The 24,179-nt window shown below is 47.2% G+C and overlaps 2 protein-coding genes across 5 annotated transcripts in view; one reads left to right on the top strand and one right to left on the bottom strand.

The window, feature by feature from the left end:
• The window catches only part of Raf1 (Raf-1 proto-oncogene, serine/threonine kinase), a 55,748-nt gene extending 48,172 nt beyond the window's left edge, over positions 1 to 7,576 (top strand). For 3 of the 4 annotated variants that reach the window (XM_021189091.2, XM_021189105.2, XM_029535683.1), the window contains 7 exons: positions 2,106 to 2,190; positions 2,606 to 2,782; positions 3,570 to 3,616; positions 5,275 to 5,393; positions 5,698 to 5,829; positions 5,924 to 6,058; positions 6,246 to 7,576. In XM_021189091.2, the coding sequence (XP_021044750.1) occupies positions 2,106 to 2,190; positions 2,606 to 2,782; positions 3,570 to 3,616; positions 5,275 to 5,393; positions 5,698 to 5,829; positions 5,924 to 6,058; positions 6,246 to 6,389 (839 nt within the window). In that variant the 3' untranslated portion in view covers positions 6,390 to 7,576. The remainder of the gene's footprint in view (positions 1 to 2,105; positions 2,191 to 2,605; positions 2,783 to 3,569; positions 3,617 to 5,274; positions 5,394 to 5,697; positions 5,830 to 5,923; positions 6,059 to 6,245) is intronic. The other variant, XM_021189094.2, reaches the window with a different exon arrangement.
• A 33-nt stretch (positions 7,577 to 7,609) lies between these two features.
• Mkrn2 (makorin ring finger protein 2) lies at positions 7,610 to 23,919 on the bottom strand. The gene is made up of 8 exons (XM_021189112.2): positions 23,830 to 23,919; positions 15,828 to 15,956; positions 14,840 to 15,021; positions 13,638 to 13,942; positions 11,748 to 11,962; positions 10,636 to 10,746; positions 8,205 to 8,349; positions 7,610 to 8,053 (listed from the first exon to the last, which is right to left on the bottom strand). Exons 1-8 carry the CDS (start codon positions 23,853 to 23,855, stop codon positions 7,916 to 7,918), a joined length of 1,251 nt encoding a protein of 416 aa, XP_021044771.1. The 5' UTR covers positions 23,856 to 23,919; the 3' UTR covers positions 7,610 to 7,915.
• Between the last annotated feature and the right edge of the window lie 260 nt (positions 23,920 to 24,179).

The raw sequence follows: 24,179 nt of genomic DNA, 5'->3' as shown, positions 1-24,179 counted from the left end.
TTCGAGACAGGGTTTCTCTGTGTAGCCCTGGCTGTCCTGGAACTTACTCTGTAGACCAGGCTGGCCTCGAACTCAGAAATCCACCTGCCTCTGCCTCTCGAGTGCTGGGATTAAAACAGTTGATTTCTTAAGAGCATAGATCAGAGAGTTGGTTAGTGACTGAGAACTGTTACGTAATGCCCTGCTGGCCTGTCTCTTGGTCTGCAGAGGCATGCTGTCACTGCAGTAGGCCATGAACTAAGCAGAACCTATTCTTGAAGGGCTGCTCAGTATCACCTCCAGCCTCCCTCTTGCTCGCATAGCTTGCCTGTCCTTTTAAGTTTTGCCTTTGCAGGCACCTGGCCACCAACCATCTTGCTGGCCTCACCACTTAAGCTGACCTGACCCCTCACCCATCTCTCACCTCCACTCCAAGCCCTCCCAGTTTGTTTGCCACTGTAACTCCAAGCCTGCCCTCACCTGTGCTACTGCACCAAATTCTTCTCTAGCTCTCCTGTTCTACAGGTACTTGGTTACATGTCCCCACAAGATTCCTTACTTTTGTTTCTGATGCAGTCTAGAATATCCTTTCTAATATTCTTCCTAATGCTTACAGTCCACTCCCTCCGGGAAGCATCTCCATATACTCTTCACTTCTCAGTAGTCTTTGAGCCCAGCTACCATCTTGTCTCAGACTCCACAGCCATGCAACAATCTTCCTTCCTCTGCCAGTGCTGCCTCTGGGGCACACATGGTTTCCGGTCGCTGTGCTGGACTGGTGACTTCAGCACTGCTTCTCCTCCACTCAGATGAGCTGCATCCTCTCCAGCAGCCTGTGCCTTCCTTCAGTGCTGGGACATGTCAGCTGTCAGGTCAGGTGCAGATGATCAACTGGAGCTCACAGGGAGTCAAGACAGGGACCTCATGGGAACCCTGTCTTTACCATTGTTACTCCCCAGAATAGACTGGCACAGGTTGAGGGACCAGCCACCTCCAGGGTGCTTCACAACTGACTCAGATTTTGATCATTGGTGCCATGGGTAACTTGACTGGTTTTTTAGACAAGGTTTTGCTATGTAGCCTAGGCTGGCCTCCTGCCTCCGTTTTTAGACAGCCTTATGAAAATTTAAAGTTCTAGCAGGGCAGTGTTGGCATACTTGGGAGGCAGAGATGAGTTCTCTGTGAGTTCAAGGTTAGCCTGGTTTAGTGTTCTAGGACTACAGGGTGAAACACTGTCTCAACGCCCTTCCCTAACCTTGTCCCCAAACTGAGGTCTTAACATGGTTCCAAGTAATTTATTATTGTTAATATTTCTATATAAAACATACTTGAATGAGACTTCTAACTATCTCTGAGAGCAAGCCGACTCCTGGGTGCTCTGAAGCTATAGAGGTTGCTTGGATTGCTGCCACTACTCAAAGACAGGATTGTGGATCCACTTAACTCCCTGTTCTATTTCTCTATTTCTACTTCCTCTGCAGAATGAGTTTAATAGTTGTGCATACATGCTGCAACGCAGCAAGGTTCAGTATCCCTATTGCACCCACTGGTAAAGAACCCTTTCAACTTGCTGAAGGGCCTGCTCCCTCATCAGTTTGTATTTGGTGGGCTACTCATGGCCTTGGCCCTACTTTCACCCTCACAGGGTAATGCTGTGGAGCTAGCTCATATGACCTACCTTGATGCTCAGGATACGCCCTTGTTGAAGGTCTCCATGGGTATGAGTAGCATTGAAGCGTCTCACCCACTTGATGTACATTAGTAGGCATATTTGTTCTACCTGCATATATGTTCTTTGAAAAGTGACTCCCTGTCTTCCTTAGAATTAGGGTTTTTTGAAAAGCTGGGAGGTGGCTTAGTTGGTAAAAAGAGCTTTCCATCCAAACATGAGGACCTGAGTTTAAGCCCCATCATTTACATAAACATTCAGCTATGGTTGTACTAACTTGCATTCTCAGTACTGGGGAGGTAGAAAGGGGCTCACTGGTTGACCCTAGTCAGTGAGTCTTGGGTCCCAGTGAGAACCTGTCTCAAACAAAACAAAACAAGGTAAGATGCACATAAATCCTAAAGTATTTGAGAAACAAAGACTATATAACGACTGTGACTACAAAATTAATTTGCAGGAGATGTTGCAGTAAAGATCCTAAAGGTGGTTGACCCAACTCCAGAGCAACTTCAGGCCTTCAGGAACGAGGTGGCTGTTTTGCGGTGAGCCCAGTCCCTGGACAGTGGGGTTAGCTAGGGCCAGGCTGTGCAGGTCAGCACCTGCTGTGGGTTTTAAGGGACATTCCTCCTCCAGTGTATATATGTGCTGGAAGCCAGAAGAGCCCTTTTCATGGACACACCCCTTCTCTGTACTCAAAACTCAATAGCTCTATGGGGTTTGGTTTGTGGTAGTGGGATTGTTTTTAACCTTTATTCTTTTTTTATAGCTAATCTGCTTTGCTCTGGAGCTCAAACCCTCAGTGTAGTCACTGAATCACCCTTAGATTAGGTGAATTGGACAGTGGTGGATCCCACAGACAAGGGGTCCTGTGCAAAGTGCATTCTCTGTAAGCAAGGCTAGCTAGCATGGAGGTGTACAAAGGGTGGTCTCACAGCTGTGCCCCTCTCCTTCCCTTAGCAAAACACGGCACGTCAACATCCTGCTGTTCATGGGGTACATGACAAAGGACAACCTGGCCATTGTGACCCAGTGGTGTGAGGGCAGCAGTCTCTACAAACACCTACATGTCCAGGAGACCAAATTCCAGATGTTCCAGCTAATTGACATTGCCCGACAGACAGCTCAGGGAATGGAGTAAGTAGACAGTTTGGTGAGTCCTTGGGGCTTGAACCCTGAGCTGCTTTTGTGGGACTGGATTGAGTGACTCTTGGGTGGGCTCTTTGATAGCAGATATTCATGTATGGGAAGTCCAGAGTTCCCATTTCTCATCAGCCTGACTGCCCATCCAGTCATGGTGCTGAGTGACCATGTGACCACCAGGCAGTGCTCTTGAGCTTTATTTCCCAAGTGCCCTTATGGTGAGGGTGCAGCGTTCCTTAGTGCTTACAGCCAGATGACTGTAGTTAGTTTAAGTGCTACAAAAAATAAGTGCTATTTTGTTCTGTCTTAAAGTCATGCAGAAGCCAGATAAGTGGTACATATCTTTAATCCCAGCATTCAAGAGGCAACTTGCATCTCTGTGAGTTTGAGGCCAGAATGGTCTATAGAGCAAGTTCTAGGACAGGCAGGACTAAATAGAAACTTTGTCTCGAAAAACTAAACTAAACTAAAGAACAACAACAAAAAAAATCATAGAGCTCTCAATCATAAGCAGCACAGGTATAATTCAAATGCCATACAAATTATTCTGGAAGTGTATGGCTTGGGGGCTTTCTGTATCCTATTAATACATTCTGTGTTAAAAATATCCAGCTCACAGCCGTCCCTGGCCTCTGACAATCTGTCTTCCCACTTGTGGGTTTGTCTTGGATAGGCAGAGTGTGAAGTGAAATATAGCATCCATATGCAGGGCACAGTGCTACCCACCAGTTAGCTGAATGGGCAGTGAGGTGGTTAACGGATTGATTTTTCTCCTTCACAGCTATTTGCATGCAAAGAACATCATTCACAGAGACATGAAATCCAACAGTATCCTTTGGTATTGAGTTCTCAGCTTAACCCCAAAGGGGCCTTTTTTCACACATGGTTCATGGTGCCGGAATGGGGAGAAGGGGGCTTTTAAAGGAATACAGAATATATATAGTTGAGAAGCCAAACATGGTGATCATGAGAGTTCCTTAAGGCTTTTTAACCGTGATCTGGAAATAATTCCTTCTGAGCGGATACACACTTGAACTCAGCTTGGTTAGATTATCCAAAATATAGCTTGAGAAGGTTATTGCATTTATTATTTATATTGAGCCGATGGAGGTGTGAGCCTACATACAGATGGGAAAGTAACTGTAATCTTCTGATGCATATATCAAAAGTGATTGCTGCCTCCTGCTCACTTGGTCAGACCAGCATAATGTATGTCATCCATATAGTAGACCAATGTGATATTTTGTGGAAGAGACATGAATAAGATCCCTTCAAACTAAGTTATGACACAGGGCTGGAGAGTTAAAGGTATACTGCTGATCTTGTCAGTCAAAAGCAATTGCTTCTGGTGGTCCTTATGGACAGGTACCAAAGAAAAAGGCATTTGCTAAGTCAGTAGCTACACGTATGTTAATTGCTCAAGTAAGGACACCACATCTGGTATAGCCTGTCATTCTTTACGGTCCATCTGTCTTCTGTACTGGCCATGAATCACCACCCCTGCATCTTTCAAGTCTTTGACGGTAGCACTGATTGCTGCAATTCTGCCAGGGATGTGACACTTGGTTCCCATCCCTGGCAGAGACCCCACTAAAGGCTTCCATTCAGCCTTTCCCACCATAACAGCCCTCACTGCACAGCCCAGGGGAAACAGTTTGAGAATTCTGCCTGGAGAAATATCCACAGGATGATGAGTTTGGAGACCCACTGTAACTATTTTGAGTCAGACTTCAACCAAAATTCTGTTAAAATAGGTCAGGTGATTAATGGAATTTTGGTTAATTAATTAATTAATTAATTAATTTTGGTTAATTAATCACCTGACCTATTTTAACAGAATTTTGGTTGATCACCTGACCTCCTATTTTAACTGAAAGGACACAATATTTCTTAAGGTCTCCTGGAATTAGCATCTTAGAACCAGAATCCCATAATTCCAGAAATTTCAAAATGGCTACTTTCTGTTAAATGTACAGAAGTCAGCCTAGAGGCCACTGTTAGAATAGCATCTCCTTACCATTTGCACCTCTCCTGTAAGACGGCACATGGCAGGGTGGTTAAGCTCAGCTGTTCTGCATGGCCAATGAGCTGTGCTTATTCAGTGGCCATGACCTCCTTTCCTGGGGTAATTTTTCGGCAGCTAAGCACTGGGCCAAGATATTAGCATAGATTTAAGTCTTGAATTCCAATAAATCAGGAGGTCACCAATCAGACCAAAACTGCCTGTTACCTAGTAGTAAGCTGACAGAAGTCACAAAGGAGACCAGTTCTATCAAGAGATTTTTAAAGAAATCATTATGTGGTAAACCTCCGTTGCTTTGTTGCTCTGAGTACCAAATGTAGGCAGAGGGAATAAGCAGTGTAGGCCCTATAATTGAGTGTACGTATGCCATCGTTTCCTGTCTCCTGGAAGATTTAGTAGTGAAGGAGGCCAGAAGCACTGTTATGAACAGTATAAACCGTCAGTCTCCTTAACAAGCATCGAGACATATTTCTCCATGAAGGCCTCACGGTGAAAATTGGAGATTTTGGTTTGGCAACAGTGAAGTCACGCTGGAGTGGTTCTCAGCAGGTTGAACAGCCCACTGGCTCTGTGCTGTGGATGGTGAGGAAGCTGGCCCTACACACATGATGGAATTACTGGCCCAGAGCAGGGTGCAAAATTTGACAGCATTTCTGCACAACTATGGGAGTCTGGTTGATCTGTGGTGTCCGTCAGCTTAAGGCAAAACCACATATCCTGGCAAGGCAACAGAGGCCAGAGCTTGTGGGATTTTGTGGGTTGAGTCTGTGGGAGGAGCTACCCTGGGCTAAGGACTTGAACTCCCTTCCTAACTAGTTAAATTAGCCTGGTTCCTCAATGTGTCTGGAGGTCATTACCCAGGGATTAACACACTTCATCCTTATAGGCCCCAGAAGTAATCCGGATGCAGGATAACAACCCGTTCAGCTTCCAGTCTGACGTCTACTCCTATGGCATTGTGCTGTACGAGCTGATGACCGGGGAGCTTCCCTATGCCCACATCAACAACAGAGACCAGGTGATCTGCATGGGGCTGGGCAAAACAGTGAGGGGCTAGGTTAGTCCCGGTACTCTTGTTCACAAACTCCTTTGCTCAACTATTTCTTCTTTAGATCATCTTCATGGTAGGCCGTGGGTATGCCTCCCCAGATCTCAGCAGGCTCTACAAGAACTGCCCAAAGGCAATGAAGAGGTTGGTGGCTGACTGTGTGAAGAAAGTCAAAGAAGAGAGACCTTTGTTTCCCCAGGTTAGACAGAGCTCAGTTGAAATATGATTCTAACATTCTAAGGATGTAAATGTGGGCCAGGATTGGGTTGGTGGAGAGAGGACCTCCACAAGCTCTTTGTATGTATAAAAACCAGCCTTGTGTGTTTGGTATGGCTGGGGAGATACCAAGTTTCCAACTAATGAGACCACATGGGGCCTTGTTTCAGATCCTATCTTCCATCGAGCTGCTTCAGCACTCTCTGCCGAAAATCAACAGGAGCGCCTCTGAGCCGTCCCTGCATCGGGCAGCTCACACTGAGGACATCAATGCGTGCACGCTGACTACATCCCCAAGGCTACCAGTCTTCTAGCTGATGATGTAGCTGTTCTTAGGCACCAGGGGACGAAGAAGAGTCAGCAGGCACCACTTTCTGTTTCCTTGGGGGCAGAATGCATGTTTTTGGAAAAGCTGCTGCTGCTAAGGACCTAGACTACTCACAGGGCCTTAACTTCATATTGCCTTCTTTTCTACCCCTCCTGCCCTGGAAACAGAAGCTGTCCACCAAGCCAGCCTGCTCTGCTCCAGAGGTACACAAGTCAGCTGAGTATTTGTAGGACAAATGGCGTTGGAGAAGGCAGGGCACTCTGGCTGCTGCAGGGACATGCAATTGGGAACTTGGCTCCTTGAGCCTATATGGACAGTGGTGCAGTGCCAGTTTTGCACATGGAGTCCTGGCCACCTGGGGGAGCCTGCTTTGGTACTACAGAACTTTGTGGACACACCTTCCTCTGTGTCTAAGGTGTCCTGTGCTGATGGCTTTCCAAGCGCGGTGCTCCACCTTTGGCAGCCTCCCACACGCTGAATCTGTCTTCCAGGAGCTGCCCCTATGGGGTGGGCCGCAGCCCAACCCTCTCTAGTCACATCCTTGTCTGTAAGAAAGCCAGGAATACAGGTTTTCTTAATGATTTTGGGTTTTAATTTTGTTTTTATTGAGCCAATACAGTTGGTTCCTTATGTTATTTTAATAAAATAAATTAAATTTAGGTTTAATGGCTACTGACTCCTTCAAAAGTAAATATCAAACTTGCTGTGCAGTTTCTTGTGTAGACAGAACTCAAGGAGCCTCCTCTGCAGTTACATGAACAACCAAGCAAGAAAGCACACAGGTAATAACAAGGTTCTACAAAAATAAATTCAGGTTTAGGACAAACTTGCTCTTTCTTGGCCCCAGTTCTTAGACAGAGGAGTGACTGCTCCTGTCTACCACAAAAACAAGTGTGGAGCCTACTTTATAGGCGAGGACAAGCAGTCTGCCTGTGAGTCCTGCGCCGTGTGCTCTCAGTGCAAGGGGAGGGAGATCTTGACAGCTGTTGATTTGAGACACTGGAAGGAACTCTATAGCCACCCTCACAGCTGTAAAAGTCTACACTATGGTACAGCACCAATATGACCAAATGTGTTCTCACCACACAGCTGCATAAATTCCAAGGCTCAACAACTTATTAGAGATGGTCACTGCAGAGGAGCCTTCTACAGGGCTGGCGATGTCTTGGCAAGAAAAATCCCCCCAGATCTGCTGCTTTATGAGCAGCTGCAAGTTTACTGTTGCTTAAGGAAGAAAGTCACAAAAGAGAGATGGCAGTCAGGTTTCATTTAAAAGCAATCAATTAAAACAGTTGGACCACATAGCTGGTCCCTGATAAAGGGCCTGGAGGTACAACTAAGAGTTCAACTCTAAATGTAGTGATTCCATGGACTTGGTGATCTCCCCTTCACCAGGGGGACTCACTACTGCATTCACATCCCCGTACCATGTCACCTCGGGTCGGTGACAGATGCGTCCGCTCCATGCCTTGGGAAGTTGACTGCAGAGCTAAATGAAGGCATCAGCACTGACTAGGGTTCTGATGATTCTACTCCAGAAAGGTGCATGAAGAGGTCTCCCAGCTCTGTCACATCCACATCTTCAGTGCTGGGGACTTGCCGGGTTTCTCGATTCTCGATAAAATCCCAAAGTCGAACTGAGTTAAAGAACTGCAAAAAAGCCAACAAGCACCCCTGGGTCAGTGGAGATAGCAGCAGACGCTGCGTGCTAGCTTGTGTTTTGCTTATGCTTGACTCCTGATCTGCTGCCAAAGCTACTAGGAGCCTGGGCAGTAAGCACCCAGGAATTCCCATAGCTTACCCTCACAGTGCCTTCAGAGCTTAGCTGCTTCCGAGGTTTCTCTGGCTCTGCCAGCCGCCCATCAGGGTAAGCATGGCGGTAAAGGCACTTGCTTCCAAAGGGGCAGGTCCCCTTGCCTTGTTCAAAGTATTTGCATGCCTTTTTCCTGAAAAACACACACAAAATCAGAAGCTGATGGAAAAATGGAGTTAAGTGTGACTACTGTGTTCTGGCTACATTACCTCTTCTTCCACTGTGGAAGCCTGTGCTGGAAGAAGTGAGGTGGCCTGTTGCCCTCACAGTTGGTATTCTGATTCTCAAGCTAGGCAAAGCTGCTGGGATGCACTGTGTGGAGGCCACAGTGCTCAGAAGCAGGGCGCCCCACCCCCACCCCGTCCCTGAGCCCCAGTGCTGCACGAGGACTGAGTGAGGCTTGGATAACTCCAGCGTGCCGTGCCGAGGTCTGAAGCTGGTTCACTTGCTCTGCTCAGGTCTCAAAAGCAAGTGAGTTAGTTTCCTTTCTTTTTGGTCAGGAATCCTGTCAAGGTCAGAGGGCAGCCTGGGAAAGCAGGTCTTAGCAGATGCCTAAAGCAAGACACCTTCTACTGTTAGAACCTAGCTTAACTCTTCACTCTGCCCCTGGCTCTTCTCTGCTGTTGTGGAATCTTTTTTCTTATGGTCTGGACAGTAAACTCTCAGCTCTCCAAGGGGCCCTTCACAAGCTTCAGAACTGCCTTCTCATTGGGCATGGTGGCATAGACCTTGGAAAGCAGAGACAGGAAGGTCCCCAAGTTTGAGGCTAGTCTAGTCTACAGATACTCCAGCCGGGGCTATAAATATAAAGCAAGATCCTGTATCAAAAACAAACCTTGTCTTCCCTCCTTTTTCTCCTCCAGTCTTACGTATCTACCCACCAAAGTCACAAGCTCCAGTTTGGCTATCTTACTTGGTGTTCTCAGCTCTTATGTTCATCTAATCTACAGACAAAACAAACGCCAAACCCACCTGACCCTCCAGCGCCCACTGTCCCCCGTTAGCAGGGTAGTATGCATGGCTGCTTGTCTGCCAGTCATGCCTTCCTTGACATCCTCCCATCCCACTAATAAGTCTCCAACCTCTTCAAAGGACCACAGTGGAACTGCTGCTGTCTAGTCCACAAGGACAGGTACAGAGCTCCACACAACTTCCTTCTTGCATCCAAGGTGGACTCAAGTGCTTTGTCAGTTCTGGTTTGGGTTACTGACGAAATCTGCCACTATACTGTCCCCTTACCCTTTGATGGGAGATGATCTCACTCATTTCTCCTTTCCCTGGTGGTGCCTGGCACAAACCCTGTGTCTGGAGACTGCCCAAGACCATCCACAAGAGGGATGCACAGCCAGGCAACATCAGCAGCCCTGAAGCAATGTCAAACTTCAGCACAGCACCTTTCTAAGCCCAACCAGCTCTGTCTGGCAGCATCTGCCCTCTTGTGGGTGGACATAATCACATGTCAGTAGGAAAAAAATGTGTAAATATCAAGTCACAGAATCTAGATGAATATAAGAACTTCCAAAATAAATAATTGGGGGGAGGGGTGCACTTTAAAAAAAGTGTATTTTGGCCAGGCATGGTCACTCAGGCCTTTTACTCCAGTACCTGGGTGACAGACAGGTGGGTCTTTTCACTTGAAGGCCAGCCTAGTCTATGCAGCAAGTTCCAGGCCAGCCAGCACTACACAGTGAGATCTTGTCTCGATAAAACAGTGACATAAAAGGAAAAATTTTGAATGGCAAATCAGATGTTGCCTTATGGGTTTTGTAATAATGTAAATACAACACATGTATTATTCCCAATTCAAATGATGGTGATGACAGAGGGCACATAGAAGGCAGTGGGATAGTCTGTGGAAAATTCTAACAAATATAGTTCTTTTGAAAAGATGCCAGGTGTGGTTGTGCGTGCCTGTAATCCCAGCATGAGGGTGTCTGGGCAGCAAGTTGAGGCCAGACAAGGCAACAGAGTGTCCTGACAAACGCCTGGGTGTCGCTTCTCCTCTTCCACCTCATTTGAAGCAGGCTCTTTGCCTTATTCACCTTGCTGGTCGTTACTTTCCTAAGTGTGAGCTGTACTGAGGCTGGCACTGTCAGCTTCTTTGGGCCTTGCAATGGACAGGTTGTGAGATGGCAGCTCCTCAGTAGTACTTGTTAAATGCATGGGCAATCAGAGATGGCAAGACAACCTTGGCACAGAGGCATAGGGCTCATCTTAGAACTCATCTGCTTCCTCAAGGCTCACTGAGCTCTTTAGCCCAAAGCCCAGGAAAAATGCCTGACGGTAGCAAGAAGCTCTGAGATCCATTTACCAGGCCCACATTCTTGGGAAACCTGACGATGACAGAGGCTCAAACCATACCTAGCCAGGTAGGTATGATGTCATAAGGTATTTCCCCTTATGAAATCAAGACACTTACCCCATTCCCTGTTTGAAAGCTTCAATTAATTCATTCTTTTTATTTTGATCTTCTACCCAATACACACTTGGAATTACAAACTCTGATATCACACGGCACTCTGGACAAGACCTGAAAAGACAACAAAACCAATAGGTTAGTAAAGGAGAAACACATCATGAATCCTCTGCACATACCACTTGTTCAAACACATGGCCAAGGACACAATTACCATAATCTAAGAGCAGCTTCTGCTGCTCAACAGGTTCAGCTCAATAAGAAACAGAGACCTGAGCATTCATCTAGGACAGTCAATAAGCACACAAAACGATGCTCATCTTCAGTGACTACAGAAGGCACAAGGATAGTTCAGATTAGAAATATAAGAAGTACAAGAGCCTGGGTCTGTAGGTAAAAGTGGGATATGGCATAACCACTTTGGGGGAACAATGTGTTGATGTTCTGTTAGAGGCCAAGCAACTGTGACCATTGCTGAGGTCTAGTCTTGTGTATGAGTGCCCACTAGCTGTTGAACAGGTACAAGCTGTTCTCAGAGAACAAAGGTAGTAACTGCTGAGCATGCTCATTGGGGGTGGCCCTGGAACATTTGCTGAGGGAAAGGGTATGCATGAGGACAAGCAGAGTAAGGCTTCTGTAGAGAAAGAACTTGGCTGGAGACTGCATGACAGAAGACAAGGGTGGGTGGGTGGCAGTGCAGGCTTAGGGGACTAGACTGCACGTCAGCTGAGCAACTCTGCAAAGCGCTGGACGCCACAGAACTGTACGCTTTTCTCTATGAAACTGCTACACATAGGCAAGTTCCCCAACAATATGCACCAGGGAGTGGGACGTGCATGGAGCCTTTCTCCAAGGGAGCCTTAGCCCCTTTATTAAGGTGAAGGCACCTGGAGAGCTAAAGGTTACAAGGCAGCTAGCTAAGGTAGCCATGACAACTGTCCATGAGGGCTGCCAAACAACCCAGCACCACCACCTGACAGTCTGCAAGTCCCAGTATGGAGAGATCAGAGGCTGGTCACTACAGGCAGATGGGCTCAGGAACGATCATCTGCACAAGCTCACACAGCTGGGGGTCTAGGCCCGAGAGGGTAGCAGAGAAGCCCAGCTGCACTCACTTTATGATTGGGTTTTCAAACTGCTTGGCACATCTCCACTGACGGATGCAGGACAGGCAGTAGGTGTGGCTGCAGTTGGAGAGGATGCCAAACCTCCTTTCAGAGGCAGATGCTTTCTCCAGGATCACCTCCATACAGATGCTGCACACTTTGTCCTGGCTCGCCTGGAAGGCAAAAGCCTTTTCCATCTCATGTTCAAATGTCGACATACACATCTGAGAACAACAGGAAAGGAAGTCTTAGATTCACTTTGGCCAAGATCCCAGGAGTTGCTCAGCCACACAGTCACAGAAGCTACTAGAAGCTGTGTGTACAGTGCCTGGATTCAGGACACACAGATCTGACCACAAAGTGGTCCTCAAGCCACCCTGTCCTTGTTCTAAATTCCCTAGTAAGATATGGTCACTTCCAGCTTACCAGCTATGGATTTCTAGACACTGAGATAACTGTGGAGGTTGCAGCATTCATACACACCGGGTCACAGGGCTCTGGCTCTTCTGAATGTCATACCTATCCCATGCCACATCAATACAGGAAACACTGAGCTTAGTGAACTCAAATAAAAGCAGGCAGAGGAGGAGATCCAGGCCCTGCTGAGTGGAGCGCACAGCACAGCGCTCTGCGTGGAACAGAGTGGACCCAGAGACCAGGGATATTCATCACCTTCCAGGACTTGGCACTTAAAGAGTTCATGATAGGGCTGGTGAGATGGCTCAGCAGGTAAGTGCACTGACTGCTCTTCCAAAGGTCCTGAGTTCAAATCCCAGCAACCACATGGTGGTTCACAACCATCTGTAATGGGATTGGATGCCCTCTTCTGGTGTGTCTACAGACAGCTACAGTGTACTTACATATAACAATAAATAAATCTTTGGGCCTGAGTGAGTGGGGCTGACGGGAGTGAACAGAGGTCCTAAAATTCAATTCTCAACAACCACATGAAGGCTTACAACCATCTGTACAGCTACAGTGTACTCATATACGTAAAATAAATAAATCTTTAAAAAAAATTAAAAAGAGTTCATTATAAAAGGGCTAGAGGAATGGTGGACAGTTAAGAGCTCTTGTTGCTCTTCTAAAGGACCTGAGTTTTGGTCCCAGCACCCTCATCATCTGCCTGTAATGCTAGCCCACGGTTTCTACATTCTCTTCTCACCTCTACAGGTACTCACCTGCACAGACACAGACACACACACACATTTAGTTATAATTAGATAGACTGATAGATAATAATATTAAGGAAAGTCCATAATAAAGGGTTTTCAAAGTTTCCAAAACATTGACTGCCTGTATCCCAACTACAGAGACATGTAAACCTAGGGAAAAAAGATATGTGTGTAAAAGGTGTGTGTGTGTGTGTATGTGTGTGTGTATTGTGTGTTCACACATAAATGAGGTTCTTATAGAGGTAGGAAGAGGATGCTGGACTCTCTGGGGCTGGAGTTATAGGACTAACAGCAATTTTTTTGTTATTTCTTTGGGTTTTTGTTTTGTTTTTGTTTTTTGGTTTGAGACAGGGCTTCTCTGTATAGCCCTGGCTGTCCTGGAACTCACTCTGTAGACCAGGCTGGCCTTGAACTCAGATATCCACCTACTCCTGAGTGCTGGGATCAAAAGTGTATGCCACCACTGCCAGACTCAGCAAGTGCTCTTAACTGGTGAGCCATCTTTCCAGCCCTGAACTTTGCATTTCTAATACTTGTTATTCTTCTTGGTTCTCAATAATCAAAAATGGCAACAGGAAAAGAATTTGAAAACAGAATAAAAACAAGCCAGAAACACAACACAGGAATTTCTGGCAGAAAGATGTCTTTGAAACTCCTGAATAACTCTGTCCTGTGGTTCATTCAGGCTTCTTAAAATGATTTCATGCCAAGGTTTTCAAGTTACCTTCTCATGAGCTTTCCTTTGTTCTGGGTCAAAAGGGTGGAGGACGTGAAGCCTGCAGATCTCACACATGTCCCCATGCAGGTAGACACAGGCATCTCCAAAGCGGCACTCCCCAGCGGCAGCATAGGGGCACAACTGTGGCTCATTGCTGTAGGAGCTGCTGGCCTCCAAGTCATCTAGGCCAGTCCTGATGGCATCTAGGTAGGAATGGGGCTTCATCTCTGGACTGGTCTGAGGGTCACTGTAGCCACCTGGATTATTCACTTTGCTTGGAGGAGTCTTATCTTCAGCCAGACCAGTAAGATCTCAACACAAAACACACATACAAGTGAGATCTCAAAACACACACACATGAACATGCTCGACCTGTCCTATCAGCTAACAGCCCAAACTAGGAATAGCTAGTGAAAAGCAGGCCCAAGAGTAACAACAGTGCAGAGGCTGGAGGATGGCCCAGGCAGCAGAACATGCGTGAATAGCAAGAGAATGCAATCTTTTATACAGAATACAAGATGGCAACATACAGGCCATTTAATGCTAATACCACCTCAGAACATGAAGGAACTGACAAGGTCAACATAACACAGGGGCTCATTTGTAAAAGCAACACTCCTGAGACCTGAAGTCAGTGGCATTTTGCCCTGTCACACACTGCTGACACTGTCAGAGATGACCCACTGCATCAAGCTAACGATGTGTTTGGTAGGAGTAGAATGTGCCTATCCTGAGGGGAATAACCCCAAGAACTAGGAAACTTCCCAGTGAGGCCCAGCAGCTCAAAAAGCCTTTACCATTTGATGCCTTTTTTCTCTCAAACCTGTTATGGGCCCAGACCTCTTCCTTATGCTATGTCTGAAGATGCTCTTGAAACCCCCAAAGTAGTCTCTACCACGACATGGCACCAAACAAGAAAGTGACACATGCCCACCCATTAAAACACCCAGCTAGAAATGACTAGTCGGTGACTCCTATGAAGAGGCAACTTCATGGTGACAAAAGACTTCTCAGATGCTTTGCTGGGCTCCAAGTGGAGCTCAGCCGAGCTGTGGAGATGCACCTTTGAAGCTCTGCAGCCTGTTTTCAGATCGACCCTAAGGCTCCTGGAGTGTCAGCAGTGTTGTGAGAAGGAGGCCTAAGAGCAGCACAGCACTAAGCTCCGCATGCTTTTCTCCCAGGGGCAGCAAAGGCTGCAGTCCACTCACTGCGGTCTCTGAGCACCAGCGTCTTCTTCTCCCTCTTTCCAGGTTCATTCGATTGTGTCCTCATAACAGATGTGGCAATGTCGGGAGAAGGGTGAGGACTATGCAGGCCTGAGGAGGGCGAAGGGTTGGGTGCAGGGCCCACAGCTCCACCTGCTGCAGCTGGGGGCTTTGTATGATCATATCTGAACAAAACATAACAACGTGTCATGGCCATGCAGGACCTAACACCTGCACCCTCCCCTCCCCTGTACTCCCAGACACCAGCAGCTGACCTCACTGAGGTGGGCCAGGGCCTGTTTCTATACTCTCAACTGAAAGAGGCTATTGGGGCCTCTACCTATACCACACCTGTGTCCCAGTAGGACTGACAGAAACCCATCTACTGCTAAAGAAAGCCCTTGACACCTGTGCTACCAAGACAGGCCCCTTGGTAGGAATCTTCAAGATACACTGATTGGGGTGGGTGGATGAACAGGTGGCCAACTCAAACTCTAGAACTCTGCCAGACAGTGAGGACCAGATGGGCTCTGCTCACCAAAGCATGGAGCATCTCACACTGTTGTCTAGCCTGGAGCAACAGGGCTCTGTGTGCATGAATGTCATAGCATCCACTCCAGAAGTCAACTGAGCATGAACCAGAAATGGCTTTCAAACCAATGGCATATCACTGTGTGACACACAAAACCACAGTGAGGGTATGGTCTGGTAGCAGTGGGAAAGTCTAGGGTGTGCTATATAGGGTTTAAAGGTCAGACACAAATTATTAATATTCTAAATACAATTGTAAGTTAAAATCTCCCCACATCAAGGTCCATGATCAGGTAGGCATATGGCATACAGCTATATCCCTACCATTGGAGATGGGGGCAGGAGACCACAATTTAAAGCCAGCCTTGGCTACATAGGAAGTTTGAGGTCAGCCTGGGCGGCATAAAACCCTCTCAACAAAACCAAACAGCTCCAGTAACCACAGCCGTGGCAGCCTTACCTGCAGCGTGCACCATAGGCGCAGTAGCCCTTCTGGTAGTATTTGCAGATGGTGGACGGCTTGCTGTTCGCCAAGTCATGTGAGAATAGGCACTGGCTGCCTTCTCGACATACACCATGCATAAAATACCTGAGAAGCCAAGTACAGGAGAGCTGAGTTATGCCTTGGAGGACACTCGAGCACTACACACCAAGTGCCCACAGTGCACTCATTTTCCATGATTTTATAAGACCCAAGACCAGCTTTGTAGAAAAATTACCTCAAAAGTTTCTACCTTGAGGGGTTAAGAGCACTTGCTGCTTTTGCAGAGGACCCAGTCTCTATACCACAGCTAACCACCATCTTCAACTCCAGTCTCAGGGGATCTGATTGCCCTCTTCTGGCCTCTTTAATCACTGCATGCATGTGGTGCAAAGACATACATGCAAGTATACATTCATACACATAAAATGTTTTTCAAAACCCTTCTATGGAGAAGCTCTTGATTTATGTTAAATATGTAAGATAATCAGTTTTATAACTGGAAAAACATGTCAGGTAAGAACACCCGCCTCCCCATTCTCCTGGAGCTGTTAAAAGAGGTGGCTGAGGAAGTCCCAGGCTCAGCCGAGCCTACAAAGCCTCTTCCCCATCCTTGCCATTCCACCTGTCCATGAAGACAACACACACTGCCTCACAAGGCTGCTGCCCTGATCCCCAAAGAAGACAGTGGCATTGGAAGTCACGAGTGATGCTGGGCATAGCGGCATCGGCCTGAAATCCTAGCATTCTTAGGAGGCTGGGGATTTAGCTCTATTGGTAGGGTGCTTGCCTAGCAGGTGCTAAGCCATGAGTCCTACTCCTAGCACAAAATAAAGCAGGTGTGGTAATGCATGCCTATAATCCGAGCACTAGGATAAGAGCCAGAAGGATCAGAAATTCAAGGTCATCTTTAGACGCAAAACAAATTTGAAGCTAGCTTGCACATGACACCTAGACTTAAAAAACAAACAAACAAAAAACCAAGGCCAGCCAGGGATACACAGTGAGTCTTTGTCTCAAAAAACAAAACAAAAGGAAAAAAAAAAAGAAAAAGAAAAGGAAAAAAATGCACAAACCTCATAAAATGTATGTATCATGGGATATTATTCAGCCTTAAAAAGGAAAACATTTCCAACTCATGACATGAATGAGCCTTAAGGACATTGTGCCAACAGATTCACGTAAGGTACTATGAACAGTTAAATTCACAGAAGCAGAAAGCAGAGGGAACTGTTGGCAGTTAAAGGGGAAGACTGTGGGGTTCCGCATATTTTTTTGTCTAACAGGTAGAGCTCCAGGGACTGCTTACCTGACCGTGAACGGGATTGTGGGTGTGACTGTGAATGAACCGTAACATAGGTGCCCTGGTAAACCTACGCTATGAGAGTCACATTGCCCAGTATCCTCCAGGGTTTCTACTCTTATGATGAACACCATGACCACAGCACTACGAGTTAGAAAGGGTCTACTTCAGCTTTCAGTCCCCAGGTCGCAGTCCATTACTGAGGGAACTCAGGCAGAGACAGACGCTGCTGACTGGTTTGCTCAGCCCAGTGAGCTGGACTCTCCCTCCCACACCAATTACTAATCAAGAAAAAGCACTAACAGGCTTACCTACAGGACAAGCTGGTGGGAGCATTCTCAACACTTCTCTTCCTATACAACAATTTGCTTGTATTGACAACAAACCAGGACACACAACATTCTTTTTAAAGTCATATACAGAATCTCATTTTGGTTAAAAATATCACAAATATAAACTAGTGAGCTAAGAGTGATGATCCACCTGAGTATTTAACTGTCTAGGATAAGGGACAATGGGAGAGGTAGAAGAAGAGGGTGGGAGGTAGACGGGGATAAGCTCAATAAATATGCAAAGGGCAAAAGCTCTCAAAGCTGATGATGTTGACCGTAGGCTGCCGGAACCCAGGGATTTGACATTTTTCTTTTTTTTTTTTAAAGCGTATTTTTGTGTGTCTTTTACACCTGCAACTGTATTTTTTTAAAGATTTATTTATTTATTATATGTAAGTACACTGTAGCTGTCTTCAGACACTCCAGAAGAGGGTGTCAGATCTTGTTAAGGATGGTTGTGGTTGGGCTGGTGAGATGGCTCAGTGGGTAAGAGCACCCGACTGCTCTTCCGAAGGTCCGGAGTTCAAATCCCAGCAACCACATGGTGGTTCACAACCATCCGTAATGAGATCTGACTCCCTCTTCTGGAGTGTCTGAAGACAGCTACAGTGTACTTACATATAATAAATAAATAAATCTTTAAAAAAAAAAAAAAAAAGGATGGTTGTGGTTGCTGAGATTTGAACTCTGCACCTTTGGAAGAGCAGTCGGGTGCTCTTATCCGCTGAGCCATCTCACCAGCCCTGACATTTTTCTTTTTACAGCAGCTGCCCTTTCCAGTGTTCCTACTGTGAACATTATATAACTGCCTTTGTAGTAACAGAAGGCTGACATCACTTTTAAATGAGTGGGTGCAGTGTGAACTGCTCGGCTCCCCAGAGCGCAGCTCTTACTAAGGCTATAAAGGACAGGACAAGTGGCATTAGTCACACTGATGGAATCTTCCAAGTGAAGGCTGAATGCTGGGGAAGCAGAGACAGGAGACACAGACACAGCTGAGGGAGGGCAGCGTTCCCAAGCTCATGTTAAGTGGAGACTGGAAGGTAGCTCTGTGTGGGGTGAGGCGGGGGCAGGCCTGCTGGGAGCCTAGACTGGAATCACACTCCCAGTGCTCACCGGGTCACCTGGGTGTCAGCAGCTGTAACACTGTTGATGTGCTCAAAATGAAAGACACATGCTTAGGCCAGGATTTCTGGAGACTCCAGAACACTCCCTCCTGTGGTACAGGCAGCCTGCAGGTGGACACACTGCAGGGAGGAGGGGGCCTTCAGGAGAAGGTAAAACTGTCCCTTTACAAAGGCTCAGACAGAAATGCTTTTCTATTACAACTTTATTGGAATGAATATTTTTAAACTTATTTAAGAACACAGCAGGCACTTGAGATGCTGAAGCCGGAGGATTGCCACAAGCTAAATGCCAGACTAGCTACATACAACAACTTGTAGAAAAAAGGAACACACACACACACACACACACACACACACACACACACACACAGAGAGAGAAAGAGAGAGAGAGAGAGAGAGAAAGGAATAAAATTTCCCTCATCAGGCCAAGTGGACCAGCAGACTGGACCCGGAGCCAGCCAACTGTGCTGCTACTGGCCGGCCTAGTTTACCGTGCCCGCTCCCTTTTGGTAACGAACCCTGTGAAAGTAGGCTTTTGGGTAGAGCCTCCTCACATTCCATTGGACAAATACAATCTGAGGCACACATGAAATGAGAAACACATAAAGGGTAACAGTGGCCATGAATGAGGTTAGCCTCTGACTCTCGAGCTGAGTTCAGAGAGGCATGACCTACAGCTTGCCCTGTCCAAGCTATACAAGATGACTCCTTAGAGCCCACCTGCCTCTTCTTCCTCTCAGCCCAAAGCTCAAAGACTAGAGCACTGAGCACACCCACACTGACAGTGCTGGCAAAAGCAAGGCCCTGCTCCTTGGAGAGCTGGCACTGTGGTTAAGCCAGACAGGCAAAAGCAAAGCAGACAGTCCAGCACCTGGCCTTTTCCACAACAGCAAGCAGACCAGAGTACAGTGCCCATGATATTCACGACAGGGTGGGCTGCTGAAGATGCCCGCCTCCTGCTTAGCTTACGGAGCAAGCCTGCATTTTCACCTGGCACACCCATGAAAGTGGAAGAGCTGGCCAGGCCCACCTATCAACTTCTTTCCCCTGAGTCTCACTGTCAAGATGGGAAATGGAAAGTTCTGAACTTCCTGAGGAGTCACCCATGCTTACCAGGAGACACTTTCCAAGCCTGACATGGTTCGTAGCTTGCTAGGAGGCTAGAGGGAGGGGTGATGACGAACCTCAGGGAGCGTTCAGAGGCCTTGGGCTTGCTTCTCAGCAGATAGGGATGGGGTGGAGAGAGCAAGTAAGACCATGGGAAGAAGTCACCACAGCAAGTGCAAGACCTCTGAGCTGTCCTCTGGCTTCTAGAAGCTGATGGTATAGTCAGAGTTTCTCTAATGGTAAAAACAGCTCACAGTGCCTCAGCGGCACCATTGTGGTTCATACAAAAGCCATTTCCTCTTGAGTCTGGAAGGTGGGACACAGGCAGAAGCTGCACTGGCCCCATACTGTATCCACCTGATTCCTCAGGTGAGGAAAGTGCTGTGTGCTTCTCCACAGAAGGGACAGAAGTGACCGCCCTCTGGACTCCTGCTCTCTCTTACCTGGCTGTGTTCTGCTGCTAAGCTAGTGTAACAGCGTGGCCTGGAGTCTAGCTGTATGCTAAACACCAGGAATCTATCTAGCCATTCTCCAGGTGTGAATGTAGTTGGTCCTGGGACTCCTCCAGACAAGAAGATATTCCATATCTAAAAAACTGGGCAATTCTTTTTATTTTCTGACTCAAAGTTTTTTCATATATTGTCTCAGCTGACCCTGAACTCCTGGACTTGATTGATTCTATTGACTCCCCTGCCTCAGATTCGCGTGGCTGAATCTGAGCACAGGCACGCCGCCACACCAGGCTGGGTAAGTCTTTGAAAAATGTCCCTCAAGACTCAAGGGTTTCTCCATGCAGCCTTGGATTCTGGAACTCGATCTATAGACCAGCCTGGCCTTTAACTCAGAGTTCCACCTGCTTCTACCTCCTGAGTGCTGGAATCAAAGGTGTATACCACCACCTGGCCATAAATATTATGTTTTAAAGAAATCTTTTATCACCTCAAAATATTTTTTTTGGGGGGGGGGGATTGAGACAGGGTTTCTCTGTGTAGCCCTGGTTGTCGTGGAACTCACTTTGTAGATCAGGCTGGCCTTGAACTCAGAAATCCACCTGCCTTCCGAGTGCTGGGATTAAAGGTGTGCACCACCACGCCCAGTCACCTCAAAATATTTTGTGATCTCAACATACATGGAATTAAGACTCACAGTTTAAGAAACTGGGCCCTAAATCCACAAACTAATCAGTCCTTGAGCATTTTCTATAAGTTTTCACTGTCAGGGACAAGGCTTTTGTGAATGAAATGAGAAATCATACTCTCACCACAAACACAAACCTACTGATATTGCAATTTTCCCACTGAAATACTTTTTATTTAGCAGGGTCTGACTCCTTCACAGCCTTAAAAAAAAAAACAAAAAAACAAAAACAAAAAACTTTAAAAAACAAAAATGTGTGTGTGTGTGTGTGTGTGTTACCTATGGTTATGTCTGCGCACTCTGCGCACTGTGTACACGTGTGATGCCTGAAGAGGCAGAACAGCGTCAGACCTCCTAGAACTGGAGTTACACATGGCTATGGGCCACGATACCAACGCTAGAATTGAACCTGGTTTCTCTGCAGGAGCAGTCAGCATCCTTAACTCTCCGGTCCCATCCTGCATCCCCTTTATAAAGGAGCTTCTGCTTCATACGTTTCTGTGAGAACGGAACATGTGAAAACTCGGAAACGTCCTTCAGTTGAGCACGGGGTCTGAGACTCAATGCTAGCTTCACACCTGTGTCACTGACGCTAACCTTAGGGAAACCTAACAATACCACAGTCGTTTCACTGTGGAAGATGTTAGGGTTGACAGATCTCAGGGCTGTGAGGGATGCTACTGACTCCGGTCACTGAGACAAACCTGTCACGACTGTGAGGGATTATCTAGATCAGGTCAACTGAGGTGGGAAGGCCCATCCTGAGTGTGGAGGTGTTGATCCTTCGGCTGGGGCCCAAGACTGAGTAAAAGGAAGAGTGACCTCGGCACTAGCACTCTTCGCTGTCTGAGCGTATGAGGTCAGCTATGGAAGCCCCTGCCACCATGCCTACCCCTCTGTCATGGGTTGTAACTGCAAACCGAGAGTTAAAATACAGCCTTCCTTCATTATACGCTTCATCCAGGTACAGCAGTATACAGCACCACACATTCTATGACTTGACAGGGTAGCAGAAAGAAGACCACAAACACTAGCCAACCCATCCAGTCCCAGCATTCCAACTCTTACCTGCACCATGTCTTAGGGCTCTCTTATTTGTGAGTCAGAGCTAAATCTATCCCCAGGTACAAAGAGGGAGAAAAGAATCAAAATGACCAGACTTAAGCATTATATGAAGGTTTTGTAGACACATGTCTTAGGAAAGCCTTTAAGTAGTAGAATTAAACTAAAAAGCAGCTAGGTGTGGTGGCACTTAATTCTAGCATGGGAGGGAGAGGTAGGTAGATCTGAGTTCAAGGCCAGCCTGATGCACATAGAGTTTCAGGATAGCCAGGACTACACAGAGAGACCCTGTCTCAAACAACAAAACTGTAAACAAGCAGAGTTTTAGAGGTTACTTTCTAAGTAGCTTGAGTCTGCTTTAAAGGACACTGTGATAGGAACACTTCCTCCTGCAGAGGGAAGGGAGGAAATACCCACACACTCATCCTCAACCAAGACGTTCTAGTAAGTACCTCAAGTACTGTTACAGGACTGTCCAAAGGTTCCCACTGCTGTGATAAATCACCAGACCCTAAAGCGACTTTGGGAGGAGAGCTTATACTCTAGGTATCTTCTACTTAAGTGTCTCACTCCATCACTAAGGGAGGAGCTAATGCAGAGGCAAGGAGAGTGCTGGTGACTGGCTTGACCCTCTTGGCTTGCTCAGCTCAGCCTTTCTTACTGCACCCAGGACCACTAGCCCAGAGGAGTCACCATCCACAGTGAGCTGGGTCCTCCCACATCAGTTATCAACCAAGAGGTTCCCTCTTCCCAAATGACTCTGGCTCATGTCAACTTTGTCAAGTTAACACAAAACTAGCACACGCATACACATACATACAGATACACACACACACACACACACACACACAAACACACACAAACTGCAGTTTTCTGATTACTACTTAATATAAACCACCTGGGACCTTGGTACATGGTTCAACCCTTAATATCTTAATTCGAACAGAACTCTTCATAAAGGCATTAGTTCTAGGAGTCTGCACTAATGAGAAATAACAAAGTAATGCTTACCACATAACCAAACTACATCTCAATTTCTGAATTTACTGAAACCAACTAAAATTTGTATAAGCCGAGGCTCCTAATTAATCCAAAAAGCTTGGGCTCAGGAGAGTAAATTTTATTTTTTGTATTTTAGAGTATTTTCATGTACATAATGTCTTGGGGATAGTACAAGAGTCTAAACACAGAATTCATCATTTCATATATGCTTATACACATATCCTGAAAAAGTTCTGTGTAGCCTTTGCTGTCCTGGACTCCCTCTGTAGACCAGACTCGCTTCAACTCACAGAGATTCACCTGCCTCTGCCTCCCAGTGTGGGGATTAAAGGCGTGTGCCTCCACCAGCCCGCCTTCTATTTAGGTGTCTTAAGAGTATTGGATTTCGGAGCCTTTCGAAATTTGGGTATCCACAGTCGAGATTCTCACAAGCCGTACTTCCCAAACTGCACTTCCTAAGCATGCAAACTCACAGGACTAGACCCCAATGTCAGCCACAAGCTCGTCACCAAGTTAGGACGTTGCTACTCAACCCAACTATTTTTGTTTCAAAATAGTAGTCACAGAGTAGTTTTCTGCTTTTCCACTTCGTCTAACAAGCCGCCTTTCTGCTCCTAAATGGGTGTCGCTTTTACCTCTCTACGTGGCCTCGGTTTCCTGCATGGCGAAATGGGACTCTCCGCTCAGTGGTGATGCTGGCTAAGAACTGCGACCTGCCCGTGTGTCCTCGCCCTCGCCCTCGCTCACTCTCTGCAAGCCGCCGCTGCAGCAGCTCTTGCCGCGCCAGCCTCTCCGCGGCCTTCCGGCGCGTTATCCCCGCTATCGGCGACCCGCCACCGCCCGCCTCGGCCCCTCGCCTCCCTCCCTGGCCGCCCCGCAGCGCCCAAGGCCCCGCGGGGCCGCGCACTCACCTGCAGGTGACCTGCTTGGTGCTCATGGCAGCGGGGCCACGGGCAGGAGTCGCACTAAAACCTCGGAGCCGCCAGCGCCGTGGCCCGGCCCGGCCCCGCCCCGCCCCGCGCGCGCGGAGCCGCGTCACTCCTGCGCGCACCGCCCTCCCTCGTGCGCTACTGCTAAGGTGCCGGCCGGAAACCTAACCACCTTCACAATGGGTTCCTCCAGGGCGTGGAGCCGGAAGGTCCCTACTCCTTAGTAGTCCGGGTCCCCACTTCCTGAGACTAAGGGGTTGAGCATGTCTAGCATACTAAATTTACCAGTCATCTGCGGGGCCATTACTTCTAGCGTTCGGCCCCCATCTCCC

The sequence above is a fragment of the Mus pahari genome, chromosome 2 (assembly GCF_900095145.1).
Source record: "Mus pahari chromosome 2, PAHARI_EIJ_v1.1, whole genome shotgun sequence".
NCBI classification, from domain to species: domain Eukaryota; kingdom Metazoa; phylum Chordata; class Mammalia; order Rodentia; family Muridae; genus Mus; species Mus pahari.
Note: the sequence above shows the minus strand (reverse complement) of the source record. Positions and strands in the feature narration are given on the sequence as shown.

What these genes read in the sequence shown, in the direction of transcription:
- Mkrn2 (XM_021189112.2), bottom strand. Translation starts at nt 23,855, where the DNA reads ATGAGCACCAAGCAGGTCACCTGCAG. An exon ending in GCTGGTGCTCAGAGACCGCA is followed by an intron (nt 13,943 to 14,839) that starts GTGAGTGGACTG and finishes TTTTGTGTTGAG; the next exon opens with ATCTTACTGGTCTGGCTGAA. An exon ending in TTTGAAAACCCAATCATAAA is followed by an intron (nt 10,747 to 11,747) that starts GTGAGTGCAGCT and finishes TTGTCTTTTCAG; the next exon opens with GTCTTGTCCAGAGTGCCGTG.